At 37.5% G+C, this 15,236-nt stretch overlaps 1 protein-coding gene across 4 annotated transcripts in view; it reads left to right on the top strand.

Annotated features, from left to right (window-relative positions):
• The window catches only part of PPHLN1 (periphilin 1), a 136,740-nt gene that overhangs the window by 79,235 nt on the left and 42,269 nt on the right, over positions 1 to 15,236 (top strand). For all 4 annotated transcript variants that reach the window (XM_072654319.1, XM_072654318.1, XM_072654317.1 and 1 more), the window contains 2 exons: positions 2,649 to 2,731; positions 8,041 to 8,160. In XM_072654319.1, coding sequence (XP_072510420.1) covers positions 2,649 to 2,731; positions 8,041 to 8,160 — 203 coding nt within the window. The remainder of the gene's footprint in view (positions 1 to 2,648; positions 2,732 to 8,040; positions 8,161 to 15,236) is intronic.

Below are 15,236 nucleotides of genomic sequence, written 5' to 3'. Positions count from 1 at the left end.
CCCTACAATATTATGTAATGATATCTGAAAAATAAGAATCATTGGTCATACTCGCCATTTCAGGAACAAGTTTATATGGATCAGAACAAATTTACAGTCATAATTTGAGAGCAGTTGAAAATAGAAGCTTTAAACTTAATACCTGAAAGTAAAATTAGGATTCATATTTTGGTATATCCGAAGAGGTCTACTGTCCTCTTTATTTATACAAATAAATGCAATTCTTTGGTGGGTTAATAAAGTGCAACAGTGTGTGGAACTCCATGTAAAATTAGTGTCACTCATCCATTTGAGGATTGAATATTAGCCTTCTTTGCTATCACATCTTTTTCCTAATCCTTCTGACCCCAAACCCCATGAAGAGATTTATTGACCGAAAAGGATACAAAATTACTTTGTAAAACTTTAATTGAATGTTTGGAGGAGGAGTGAGGGTTTACATTATTACATAATTACCTATATGTCAGTTATGTCTACTTATACTATTATTTCTCTTATATTGTAAATTCCTAAAGGTCAAGAGCTGTACTTGTTCAGTTTGTTTTATTCAAAACTCAGGGTAGTGCCACCTGTAGGTGGGTACTATATTTGTGCCTCTTATAAATTACTGGATTATTAAAATTGGACTTTGTAGAGAGAGATTGTCAGAAGTTGCTAAGAATAGAAAAGAGCTCATCCTTGTTTATACAGAGAATATCACAATATCCTTTGTAGTTTAGGTTCAGGGCTGATTTTGCTCTTGGAAGTCAGTCATTCATTCCTTATTCCTGCTATATCAAAAGTGGTGTAGAAGTTTCTTGTCTGCAATAGGTTTTGCCTCAATATCAAGGTTCTCATGTTTCTGATTTGATTTATCTGTTTCTTACAACTAGCTTTATTACTGCCGTATGTTGACTTTCAGCTTCTGAGTGATCTCCTACTCTTTAATGATTACCAAGCTTTGTCCTATGAGCCGTTCTGGGCCGTCAGCTTCCTTCTGATTTGTGGTGCCCTTTTATTTCTCTGACATACTGCTCTCTGTCTTCATCTTTAGCTGATGTTTAATTTCTTGGACTATAATCATCTGTTATTTGGACTTTGGTTTACTTGGCTTTGTCTAAGTTTGTCTTATCCACTACTGCCCATGACCACCATGGTTTTAGCCCTTTCTTTTCATTACCAGTCAAATAGTTGTTTTGGTTCATTTTTATTTTTGCATATAAAATTGCACCAAATGATTTATTCTTTATTTACAAAACATAGTATAATAGTAGTTGACATTTACTGGTAATTTAAGATTGCAGAGCACTTAATATGCATTACTTCATTTACTTTTAGTATGAATTTAGTAAAGTTTAAAATGACTAATTACTCAAGTTTACCATTCATTGTACAAGTTGCATTCATTTAAGCATTTTGTTGTATATAACCTACTATGATAATTACATTGTTTTTAAAATGTTTTACTAAAATTTTAAAATGTGTTTTGCTGAAGTGTTCAAATAACACTACATTTTGTGCTAAAGTAACTAAAATTTTAAAATTTAGTAAAGTAACTAAAATTAAGGCTCACTGTCTTCAACAGACACAATTAAATTGTTTTGAATTGTATTTTGCTTTATTATGTAAACATTTGAGATCAATAGGTACCATTGCTAAATTATACTATTATGTTTATTATTTTTTCACCTTATGCTTAGCTAATAGTGGTGGTCACTAGAGTCATTGCCTTTGGTAATTTTGGTCTACATAATTATATTGTCAGCGTGATCCCTGCAGCAGCTGCTATGAATATGCATACGTATTTCCAGAGTTGAATTGCAAAATATAACAAACACTTCCTCAAAGATGAAACCAAGGTATTTATTCAAATACCAGAAAGCCAGTTCCACCATGGTAACAAAGAAGTTTATACACATCACCAATCCAGGGAGTACTGACATCCTCAAGCCTTCCCTCCATCAGGACTCCCCACAGACAAGCTTCCCTAGGTGAAATTCCTCCTGCTCTCACTCATGCTAGTTTCTCTGCCTCAGCTCTGCCTCACTCTCTCCCAGCTCTGCGTCATTCTCACTTCCTACTCCACCCTTCCTATCCCCAACTGTTTGGCAAGCTCCTCCCACTATATGCTCCATTTGATTCAGGTTCCCTCTCACTCAGGCTCCATCACAACAGTCAGCTGGGCCCAAGTTCAAAGCAGGTCACATAGGCCTATTTATGGGTGGGAAAGATCTACGCATTTCATTAACATTACAATAATGAATGCCTATTTTAAAAGCAGGCATTTGAGTACCTGACACACCTACATGTGGGAAGCACTTATGACTGTTGCAGCTCTTATTCTACTATTTCTCCCTTGGTGATTCTTATTACCTGTTGGGTAACAGCTAGTGAAAAAGATAGGCACTTCTCTTGGACTTCTAGTTTCTTCAGACTTTTGAATAGTACCTTGTGCTTGGCTAGGTCAACTATCCTAGATATTATCAGCTTGATTTGAGTACCTTAATAAACTATGTAAAAGTGATGACCTGAACCTCTGCTTTTACCTTAAGGAATTTGAGATTCCTTTTTGAAAAATCAGAAAATACTGTGGAAAAGGATGAAAAAAATTTTTTTTAAATAGTTACTATAGCATTTTAAAATTAATCCTTTAAAAAATTTTTTTAAAGGTAAAGAGAGACCTTCTGTCCAGTCTTTGAAAACATCAAGAGATACTTCTCCTTCCAGTTCCACAGCAGCTCCCTCATCAAAGGTTTGTTTTGCTTCTTAGATTTAAAAAAATGATCACTTGAATGATATCAATTAGCAGAATTAATTAAGGACTTACCATTTGCAGTGCCAAATATACTTGCTACAATAAGCCTTTTCATCTTTATTTACTAGTGTAGTTAGGAGGGTAATTTGTCTTGATTTTTAGACACTTGAGTTTTGATTACTGTAGTTTGAAATTTAATGTTTCCAAGTATCTTTCAGCACTTTGAAACTATGAGGTACACCTTTTACATCTATGAGTATGAGTTTAAGTTCTTAACCAAACAAGGAAGAAAGGCAATTTAGAAGAATAAACTAGATAATTTCTAATACATAAGACTAAGAATACTTTGTGTGAATGAAATTCATTCATCTAGGATAAGAAGATAAATAGTCAACTGGGGAAAATCTTAGTATGAAATATTTCTAACAAGAATCTGATCTGATATATGAGATACATAGAAAACTTTATTTTATTTAATAATACCTTAAACCATCCCTCAGTAGAAAAGTAGGCAAAGGATATGAACAAACAGTTCTCAAAGGAAGAATTGTAAGCCATTAAAGAACCATTTTTTAAAATTCTCAAAATCGCTAATAAGAGAGAAACAATCCTGAGTTTTCACCTCACTTCTAGCAAACTGACAAAGATGTTAAGTCTTTGTTGAAGAGGTTGTGAAAAGATAGGTACACTAATATGTTTCTGTTAGAGTTGTGACTTGGTCTAATTGTTTTGGATGTGAATAGAATTAGGGAGATGGACTAGAATGCCCATGCCCTCTGACCTAGAGATTCTGCTGCTTAGGTATATATTCTAAGTAGGCAGTGAGAAAAGACAGGCCCCATATCAGTCAGTCCACTGAAATATTTATAATTGTTCTTGTGGTAATGAGCATAGGTGCCCATCAATTTTGGTAATTGCATGAAATGAAATATTATTGAGTTGTAAGAAACAATGAATATGAAGAATATGGAGAAGCATGAAAAGATACATGAACTGATGAAACATGAAGTGTGTAGAACCAGGAGAACAATTGGACACAATGACAACAATGTAAATGGGAAAAAAATCCATAAAACAAGTGAAATCTAATTCTTTGACATTATGATGGTTAACCTTTTCTCCAATAAGAGATAATAGAGAGCATATTCCCTCTTTAATTTTCAAGAATAGAGGTATTATGGGTTTGGAAAACTGTAATAATGTCAGATGTTTTGATAATGTTGGTTATTTTGCTCAACATTTTTTTACCCCTCTTTTTCATTCTTTGTTATAAAGGTTAACTTTCAAGGAGAATGAGATTATAGTATGTATGGGTAAATATAGCTGATTAAAAATATATCAATAAATATTAAATTTTTAAAAATTGACTTTTGAGACTAAATGAGCAAATTTACTAGTACTGATAGGGTTAGAATGTCTTCATTTTTAAATTCTGTATTACTTAATTAAATACTTCAAATGATCTATAATTTCATTATTGTTATTTGCACTCCGAACTGCTTTCTAATAATCAGCCTAGCTAAGTGTGGAGAGCCTTATGTTTAAACAGTAAAGTGATGAATTTCTTGGTCATGGCAGCTGATGAAGCAAAGAAAAATGGAAAATAGCCCTGAATTCTGTGTAGTTTTCTTCTGGAGTAACTGTGAAGGAAAAGTACAAAAGGAAGGCATAGTGTGCTAAAAATTACCTGTAAACTTAGCTGGTTGACATATACGTTAATATTCAATGACTTTATTGTCTTCCAGTGAAAAGATGATTTTTACTTGAATAAAAAAAACCATGCTCCATGGGCAGGTATACTATGGTATATAAGCTAATTGGAGAGAAATAAAATAAATCTGTTTACATACAATAGACCTTTATAACTTTTTACATATTTTAAAGTCTTTTAAGATGCATTATGCTTATTTTACCTAATTATTTTATTACTACTATTATTTTATATATTTTATCATGGGGTGTAGGGTGTGTTCAGGGAGGACTAGAACTTTTGGTATGATGGCAGCTGAGCCCTTTTCAGGACTGTTTCCACCTTTGGTGTCTACCTGTTCCACTCAACTCTTACCTGTGGCTCCAAGAAGCTGCAACATGCTTAGCAGACACACCACGGTAGATCGTTTTGGCAGACGGGCCAAGCCAGGTTGAGGATAACCAAGGGATCTAAAACCCATTGGTGAGTTAGGGGGGTTATCCAGGGCAAAATGACTAACAGAAGAATTAATGTCAACAAATTAGAGCTCATGCAGTTTGTTGCTAACTTGGAGGGAAAGTTAAGCCAACACACAGTTGGCAACAGTGAGCAGAAAAGGAGGGACAGCTTTTAGAGATTTGGTGTACAGCACTGCATTTGCTCATCTGAGTCAGAATACTTGCAAACATCAAGACTTGTTTGATGAAAATGATGGGGAAATCCAGAAGCTGATAAATGAAAAATGAGCACTCCACAGGATTTACCAGCAGAATAATTCATTTATCTCTAAGAAGTCAGCATTTAATTCTATCAGAAGGAAAGTGCAAGGAAAGCTTAGAGAGATACAGGATTCCTGGCTCAGTAAAAAGGCAGATGAAATTTAGTTTTGTGCTAGTAACAATCCAAAGTGCTTTTATGATTCCCTGAAACCTATTTATAGACCAAAAACTTATGGTGCATCACAACTACTCAGTGCTGATGGAAACACATTGATTAGTGATAAGGACATGATCCTAGAGAGAGGCTAAACACTTGCATAGTGTTCTCAACAGACCATCTGAGGACATTGCTGAGGACATTGACCGTTTACCTCAAGTTGAAGTCAATCCCTCCTTAGCTGAACTTCTAACCAAAGAAGAGGTTTTGAGTGCCATTGGGCTCCTTTCATGTGGCAAAGCCCCTGGTGCTGATTCTATTCCAGCTGAGATTTATGAGGTAGAGGGACCATTGATCATACAAAAGCTGACTGAAATTTTTTAGGTTATATGGCAAGAGGTTTTCCCCCAGGAGTTCAAGGATGCTTCCATTGTCCATCTCTATAAAGGTAAAGGGAATAGGTTGTCCTGCGACAATAAAAGGGAAGTCTCTCTCTTAGTCACTGCTGGCAGGATTCTTGCTAGAGTCCTCCTTAGTAGGCTAATCTTTCACCTGGAAGATGGTCATATACCTGAGAGCCAGTATGGCTTCAGAAAGGGCTGAGGAACAATCGATATGGTGTTTGCTGCCTGGCAACTCCAGGAGAAATGCCAGGACCAGAACAGAGGTCTGTATACAACGTTTGTAGATCCAAGGCCTTTGACACAGTTGGTCGTGAGGGCTTATGGAAAATTATGTCAAAATTTGGCTGCCTGGAGAAGTTCATCAATATTGTATGTCAGTTTAATGATAGCGTGTTTACCTGGATTCTGGATAGTGGACAATGCTCTCATGCCTTCCCAGTCACCAGTGGAATGAAACAAGGCTGTGTGCTTGCTCCCATGCTTTTTAGCTTGATATTTTCAGCCATGTTGTCAAATGCTTTCAATGAGGGTGAAGATGGCATCAAGGTCAACTACCGTAAGTTCTTCAGTTTGAAAAAACTGTAAGCCAAGACCAAAGTGGAGGGAGTGTTGGTGCATGACTTTCTGTTTCCAGATGATTGTACACTCAGTGCAGCCTCTGAAGCTGAGATGCAACAATGTCTGGATCAGTTCTCTGCTGCCTATGCTAATTTTGGCCTAATAATTAACACCAAGAAAACACAGGTGTTCCATAAACCACCACCACACCATCCAATGTGTGGAACCATCGGTTACAACAAATGGAGAAGTTTTGAATGCTGTGAATAAGTTCACTTACCTTGGTAGTGCACTGTCCAGGGATGTACACCTTGACAATGAGGTTGATGCATACATTGCCAGAGCTAGCTCAGTGTTTGGGAGGCTCTGAAGAAAAGTTTGGGAGAGAAGAGGTATTAGACTGACTACCAGATTGAAAGTCTACAGAGCCATTGTGCTGACCTCATTGTTCTTTGCCTACAAACATGGACAGTCTACCAACTGCATGCCAGGAAACTGAATCACTTCCATTTGAACTATCTTAGGAAGATTCTGAAGATCACTTGGCAGAATAAGGTACCAGACACTGAAGTCCTTGCTAGAGGTGAACTGCCAAGCATTCAAACTATGCTTCAGAGAGCGCAACTCCGTTTGGCTGGCCATGTTGTTCAAATGCAAAATGTACACTTGCCAAAAATACTATTTTATGGAGAACTCACATGGGGCAGGCGATCCATGGTGACCAGAAGAAGCGATACAAGGACACTCTAGAACTTTGGATTTGATTGTGTGACACCGGAGACACTGGCACAGGACCACTTAGCATATTGTGCCCGCATCAGAAAAGGTGCTGTGCTCTGTGAGGAAAGCAGAATTGAAACAGGACAAAGGAAACGCAGAATGTGCAGATTTGGAGTAACCACCCCAAATGTTCACACAGACTCTCTATACCCAATCCATAGTAGAGCATTCCAAGCTCGTGTTGGTCTGATCAGCAACAGTCATCTACATTGAAACTTCACTTTTTCATAGTGATGTCATTTTGGTCCTCTTGAAGAACGAAGGACAACTCCCAACACTTAATCATGAGTTCACAAACTTTAATGTATTCTTTACTTCATCATGCAGCCATAATTATCACTATTAATCACACCTTTGTCAAATAGTGCATTTTTCCAGGTTGTTTTGGTTGTTATCCATAGCTTGTCCATGTCATCTATATCAGGTGAGTTCCCAGGCCAGTGAAGCATGTTCTTAATCTTTTGATATATATTCTGTTTCCATTTGAAATTCTGATAATCCTAGAACAATTCTACTTATTCATATCTTTTGACCATTTATCTATTAGGAAAAGATCCTTTGTGTTATGGTAGCTGTTTTATAAAGGAAATAATTACTCACTAAAATTTTAACATTTTATTAAGTGCTTTTTAATTTTTAGATTCAGGACACTCAGATGTGGAAATTCATCATCATTGTCATCATACCCTGTTTATGTAGTGTTTTGAAGTTTATAAAATGTATATGAAGTAGATAGTTTTAATCATCAATTCTTATTTTACTAATGAGGAAATAATCAGGAAAGAACAAAGTGACTTGATCAGTTTGTGTCAGCTCTCAGGTATTAAATATGGAACTGCAGTCTATACTCCAATCTTTTGATCATTAAGACCCAAGCTCTTTACATTCTTACCATTTCATTTCATAAATTGCTTCTGCTTGAAGGGAGGTATATCTTTTATTTTTATTTTAACATTGAAAAGGCTTTTAGAGTTTTAACAGATTGTTTTTTTCATTAGGTCTTGGATAAACCTAGCAGACTAACTGAAAAGGAGCTTGCTGAAGCTGCAAACAAATGGGCTGCAGAAAAGTTAGAGAAGACTGATGAAAATAACTTACCAGAAATTTCTGATTATGATGTAAGAACCACATTTTTCTGTCTACCGTTCTCCATAGTTAAGAGAGATAATTTGTTGTCTTAACATATTCCATTTACTGGAGGAGAAGCAATGGGATTGCCATTTCATTATTTCTTAGATCTTTAGATATTTTTATAGATACATGGCTAGTTTTAGCGTGTATATGTGTGTGTGTATGTGTATCTGTGTATTCATTCTCTCTGTGTTTAGAAAATGAGGTAAAAGCTTTTTCTTTTAATCTACACCTGTGATTTTATCAGTAAGCTTATTTTATCAGATAATTCCAAGTGAAGGCATTCCCTCTGATTGAACTCATCTGCAGTGTACAGGCTAATATTTACTTAGGACATTAAGAGGATAATGCATTGCCTGTGGTCATGATTCTAAGGCTAACTATTTCTTGTTTTTACAGTCAAAATAAATTACACATTAGAAGAGCATGAGTTTTTTTTTTTAAGGGAGCATTTAGTATTATATTTTTCCCAGTTAGATGTAAAAACAATTTTTAATATTTGTTATTAAAACTTTTGAATTCCAAATTGTCTTCCTTCCTCTACCTCCCTTCCCCCATGAGTTCTTAACCGAAAGAAAAAAACTAGTGGATTAAGACTCATGTTGAAATTTTTAAAAGAATAGTTATTTATATATATATATATATTTATATATATTTGGAATTGCTGAGTAGTTTCCCAGGATTCCTTAAATGCTTTGGGGCATATATATTTATCAGTGAGTTGTAGTGGAAAAAAAACAAGTTTTAGGATAATTATTAATGAAATTTTCAGCTATCAGTAGTAGTAATAACATTGATTATATAATTGTGCAATTTTGGTGTTACTTTACTGTTTTCTTCAATGACAACAAGAATATATCCTTCAAAATGTGTTATTAGTGTTGGTTTAAAAATTGCAAGTTATCTGATACACCGAACTTTTTTTAAAAAACACCAGGCAAACATAACCTAATTCAGTCTGACTTTGAATATGATTACGTGTCCCATTTGAAAATAAGATGCTAAATTCGTTTTGATAAAAAATGGAGTGAGAGGATTGTTCCTATTAACTGCTGTTTGGCCTCCTGCTCAGTGTTGCTAGCATTTCTTTAGACTTTTAGCCTTTTTGTATCTAAAAGTAAATTACCCTAATCACCACTCTGTGATGATAATCTTCATAATCCATCTCTTACTGAGAATCTCATTTTAGCCTGGCAGTTATGTGGATATTGTTATCTTAGTTTCCTACTGATAACATGAACAGAAAGAAGAGTATAAGATATAGTAGTGATGAAGTACTTTGGTAGTTCTAGATATCTCCTGGAGATCCCTGCCAAACACCTAGCAATTGATTTATTGACTTGTGTTAGTTACAATTAAGGTTTTTAAGAGGCAAAGGAACAAAAGCTTAGCATTTCTGTTTTGGATCTTATTTTCATTCACAGGAACAAACTGTTTCCTGGAATGTAATGATAAGAGACCATGGGTACTTGCCTTCTATCTTTAATACCTCTGTCTTTAAAAGTTTTGATAGAAAACAGAAAAATCATTTGGGGAGAGTAGATTTAAAAGGGATCAGTGGAAGGATGGGTAGCATCCCATAGATCAAAAATCTACGGAAGATAGCCTTGAAGAAGAATAAAACTCAAAAGACAGAGAATTCTGATGCAGAAGAAAAAGGGGATGTCAACTAGAGAAATCAGTATGGAGTCATAAGGAATTCATTGGATACTCTGATTTTAAAAAGACACGTACAGTAAGGGCAGGTAACAGAAGAGTTGGGTCAGGACCAATAAAATAATCTGAGGCTAGTAAGGAAAACCAAGTAAAACAGAAATGAGGAGGAGGTGGTGTTGGGTGCTGGTATGGGAGAGTTAGCCTACAGAAGAGAAGACTGTAGAGGGCATTGTACCTGTCTTTAAGTATGTTGAAGGCCTACCTGAAAAAGACGTTAGACTTGTTTTAGTTTGCCACAGAAGGCAGAATTGAGAGGAATGGAATGAAAATTGCAAAAGGCAGATTTAGATGTAATGTAAAGAAAAACTAGAGCCATCCAGAAGTGGACTGCATTCAGAGATCATATATTTTTCTTAATATATTCTTCATTTGAAGTTGAAAGAAAAGCAAAGACTGGATAACTACTTGCTTCGTGTGGTATAAAGGAAGTTCTCATTCAGATTGTTGGGTTAGATGGATCACTGAGGTCTTGTTCAGCTTTAAAATTTCATGATTCTTTGAGGTGATAAAGTTAAAAAAAATGTGTGTGGACTGTTCAGTTAAGAGGTGTGATGACAGAAAAATTTAGATTTATTTTATTTAAAAATCATTAACCTTTTTTAAAAAGCCATTTTTGTTTTTGTTGTATTTGACTTTCAATTTAAATACTTTTCCTCCCTTTTAATTTTTCTAAAACTGAGGCCTATTTGATTTAAATATTTCCTATGGTTTACTGTTCGGCCTAAAGGCTGATGGACTACCCGAGCCTTCTTACCTGTGTTGTCCAGGTCTTCGGTGATCAGCCAGATTTAGGTTTTGAGAGAAGAGACTTTCCAGAGTCGAACAAAGGTTAGGCTTTATTCAGGGTCTTAGTTACATATGCAGGGTGAATTCTTCCTCAGGAGAGAGGAATCCTCCTCCTCCCAAGAGGCAAGGATCATACAGCAAGAGGATGGGAGCAGAAGAGGGGAGGGACCCTCTTCCCTCTAAGGGCCCCTCAGTGCAAGAAGAAGAAGAAGAAGAAGAAGAAGAACCTTCAGGCATTCCTGTCCCTACTTAAGCTCTCCCAGCCGCATAGTTTGCACGTGAATACCGTGCCTGCTCTCAGCCCCTAGCTAGTCAACAACAGGTGTGCTCAGACCACAGGCCAATCTCAAGGGTGGGATGCTCTCCCCAGGAAGTTTCCCACTGAGAAGAGGTGGAAATACACAAGATAGCCTGTGTTTCTAGCCTCAATCCCCAGCTGTTCCCTGGGGGGCCTCATGAGAACTCTAAGATTTAGAGGTCCTCACTTTTACCTGCCCAAGACTGTCCTCATGAAACTGAGCTTACACCCCTAACAGTTTACCAACTATGAAAGGCAGTCTCAAGAAGTAGAGAGTGAGAGATCAAACCTGGATGACCTGCGCATGAGTCACTTGAACTTTAAAAAAGTTCACACAGAGGGTGCCGACTAACATTGCTAGAGGAAATTTTTTCACCATTTCTACTGAGAGTTCTCTTTTCAGTAAAATCATAGGTGCAATCCCTTTGATTTTCTCATATTTTAATATTTAGACCTGAAAGTGTAATGAATTCAGAAGCTCTTTGAAGAATATATGGTTTCCCTTCTTTTTCTCTCTTGCCCGTGGCCTGTTCCATTCTGTGGAGTACCTGTTCATGTTGGCAGCAGTGTAAAGATGGCTCAGTCTGAGAACCATACCACTCAGAACCAGTCATGAAAATGGCACAGAAATGGCATCAATAAACCTAGAGATATGAGACTCTGAAAGGGATTGACCCCCAAGATTCTGAGAAATACATGCTTTGCCAAGAAACATAACAAGAAGGGGCTGAAAGAGATATAGACCAATAATACCAAAGCCATCAAGGTTTGAGCAGAGGCTTCCAAGACCAATATCCACAAGAACAGAGCACAGCATGCAGGCCTCAATATGGCTCCCAGCATCTAGTCCCTTGGGTCAATAACATAGTCTTCAGCATCATGAAGCTTAACTCTAACGTTGCTATAACCAGTGACCCCAAGGACACCAACTCTGACATCAGATTCAGTAAGTCTGACACCAAGACCACCAGATCTGGCCCAAAAGCCATCAAAGTCTCTGAAACCTCCAAGTCTGACACCAGGGTCACCAAGATTGATCCCGTAGCAGCCAAGTCTGAAGCCAAGGTCACCAAGTCTGGTTCCAGGGTCATGAAGACCGGTTATTCCAAGTCACCCAAACTCAGTGATTCTAAGGCTTCTAAGCCCACTGACTGCAAGCCTACCAAATCCACCAATCCTAAGGGCACCAAATCTGAAGATTCTGGAGCCTAGAGCTACTAGTCCCAACCCTTCAAAATTGATGTTTCAGGACAAAAGGATTTATTTAAATCCTTGACCACTTTTTTTTCCCAGCCAGAGTATGATTATTTAATGTTTTGTACAAGTAAAGGAAATGGTGAGTCATAAGAAAAAAAGAGATTTTGTGGCTTCCTAATAGTTCAAAATTTGACCATTGGCCCAATTGAGATGAAAAGGGAATTGGGAAACAAAAGTAGCCTGAGCCTGGTGTCATTGCATTTATGAACCCTAGTACTACAAGCTTATTTTTTGTACTCACCACTGTTCATAAGCCTCTTTTCTTTTCTGTGGCACTATACTTTTCTGTCATCTCATTCTTTCAGCTTTCCTTCTCCAGTTTCCACTATGCCATGTTGCACCACAGCACAAAGGCTACTATAGTCTTGCAAATGAGTACTAAAAGTTATTATTACACAAAATTTTAATTAACCCCAGCCCCTTATCCTTTGCTCTCTTTTCAATTCCATCCTAACACTGGGTCAAAAATATAGTACAATGTAGGGGGGTAGAGCCAAGAGGGCGGAGTGAGAGCATGGAGTCACCTGAACCATACCACAGATTCCTTCAGACACCTCTAAAAAGAATCTAAATGAATTTTAGAGTGGTAGAATCCACTAGAAATAGAGTGTGGCAGATTTCCAGCCCAGGACAGCCTGGAATATCAACATGAAAGATCTGTTACATGGGACTGGAGGAGCGCAGAGGGCACAGGCTGCACTAGCGCAGACTCCACTCTAGTGGAGCAGAGCAGGAAGTGCTGCAGTAGACTGAAGCAGAAGCAGAAGTGAGAATTCTCAAACATATCAGCCCAGGACAGGTGACCAGTGGAACTGAGAGAGAGACAAGCAGAGGGGCCCCAGTAACAGCAGCAGCTGCTCCTGAGACTATCAGCCCATAGATTAAATGTTTGAAAGGCACCTACCTGAACTTCTGGGAGTCAGTATAGTGGAGTAAACAATAAGTACTCTCATCCTCCTGTTGTTGACCTTGAAAAATCCAGAGAATATTTCTCCAGGGAAAGTGCTAGAATGGTGGGATCAGCAGAAGGGGTACAGCAGTCTATCATCTTGGGAGGCTGGGGAGATAGAAAAGAGTACCTCCTGTTGTGGCTGAAGGGGACCAGTATAGGACTGGAGGTGTCTTAGACAGCCCCATCTGAGCAAACCAGGAGGAGATACTGAGCCATAGGGAGGTGGAGCCCATAAGCACCAAAACCAAAGCATACCCTAGCACAGTTAGGGGAATTGGGCAGACACCAGCGCAGATGGTGTTCACCAGCCCCTGAGCCTGCCTGTGCTTTAGCAAAGTCCTAGGGGAGGAGGAGAACTCCTGTGGCCAAGCCATCTCTCCCCCACATCTCATGCCAGGAGCTTCAATGTAAACCTGGGAAACTCATAAAGTCTTCACATGGCCTCGGTCTTGGCACACACCAGGCAACTCAGCACCAGGTAAGCTGAAGCATTCCATTTTCTACCTGAAAGAATCAGAGGCCACAACACACAAAACCGCCTCCAGTTCTCAACACAAGAAATGTGGGACAGAGCCCCCTGAACCTCAGAAGTGGAGATCCACCTTGAAAGCCAGGAAAAAGGCAATCACCATGAGCTGGACGGAAATCAGAAAAGAAAGAGCATAGAATCTTACTGTGGGGACAGAGAAGATGAAAATACAAATGCAGAAGACAGCATTGACACTGTACTCACATCTGAAACCTCAAAAGGAAATGCGAACTGGTCTCAAGGCCAAAGAGTTTTCTTGGAAGATCTCAAGAAGAATTTTAAAATTCAAATTAGAGAGGTAGAAGAAAAATTGACCAATGATTTTAAAAATATGAAAAAAGAATTCACTGAAGAAAATGCTCCTTAAAAAGCAAAATTGGGCAAATGAATAAGAAGATACAAAACCTAAATGGAGAAAATAAGTCCTTAAAAGGAACAATTGGACAAATGGAAAAGGAGATGCAAAAATTAACTGAAGAAAACAATTAATTAAAAATTAGACTTGAGTAAGTAGAGGCTAATGACTTTATGAGACATAAAGGATCAGTCAAAATCCAAAGAATGAAACAATAGAATAAAATGTAAAATACCTCATTGGAAAAACAACTGACCTGGAAAATAGATCCAGGAGAGAAAATCTAAGAATTACTGGTCTGCTCGAAAGCCATGATGAAGAAAAGAGCCTGGACAGTATCTTCCAAGAAATCATCAAGGAAAACTGCCCTGAAGTCCTAGATCCAAAGGGCAAAATAGTCATTGAAAGAATCCACTGATCAGCTCCTGAAATAGAACTCAAATTGAAAACGCCAAGGAATATTGTTGCCAAATTCCAGAACTGTCAAGTTAAGGAGAAAATACTGCAAGAGACTAGAAAGAAACAATTTAGATATCGAGGTGCTACAGTCATGGTCACACAGGATCTTTTAGCTTCTACATTAAAAGATCACAGGGACTGAAATACGATATTTCATAAGGCAAAGGAGCTTGAACTACAACTAAAGAGCAATTACCTAGCAAAATTGAGCATAATATCTCAGGAAAGGAGATGGACATTCAATAAAATAAGGGATTTACAGACCTTCCTGATGAAAAGGTTAGAGCTCAATAGAAAATTTGATCTTCAAATACAAGTTTCAAGAGAAGAATAAAAAGGTAAACGGGAAAACAAAAAACAACTTGTTATTCAGTAGAGGCAAACTGTTTACATCCCTATATGGGAGGATGATACTTGTTTATCTTGAGAATTGTATCTTTATTGTGACATTTAAAAGGGATATACATAGGTAACGGGAGTGGATATAAATTAATCTGATGATAAAATGTAATTAAAGGGTATGAAGGGATTGTAATGGGAGTAGAGAAAAGGAAGAGGCAGGACGAGGTAAATTATATCACAGGAAGAGACACAAAAACACATTATAGTAGAGGGTAAGAGGGGAGGGAGATGATCATTTTTTGAGCTCATTTGTTCTGGTTCAAGGAGGGAACCACATACTCAGTTGAGTATAGAAATAAAATGGAGGGA

Source organism: Notamacropus eugenii, chromosome 3, assembly GCF_028372415.1.
Source record: "Notamacropus eugenii isolate mMacEug1 chromosome 3, mMacEug1.pri_v2, whole genome shotgun sequence".
Taxonomy (NCBI): domain Eukaryota; kingdom Metazoa; phylum Chordata; class Mammalia; order Diprotodontia; family Macropodidae; genus Notamacropus; species Notamacropus eugenii.
The sequence above is the reverse complement of the archived record's forward strand: the minus strand, read 5'-3'. Positions and strand labels throughout refer to the sequence as shown.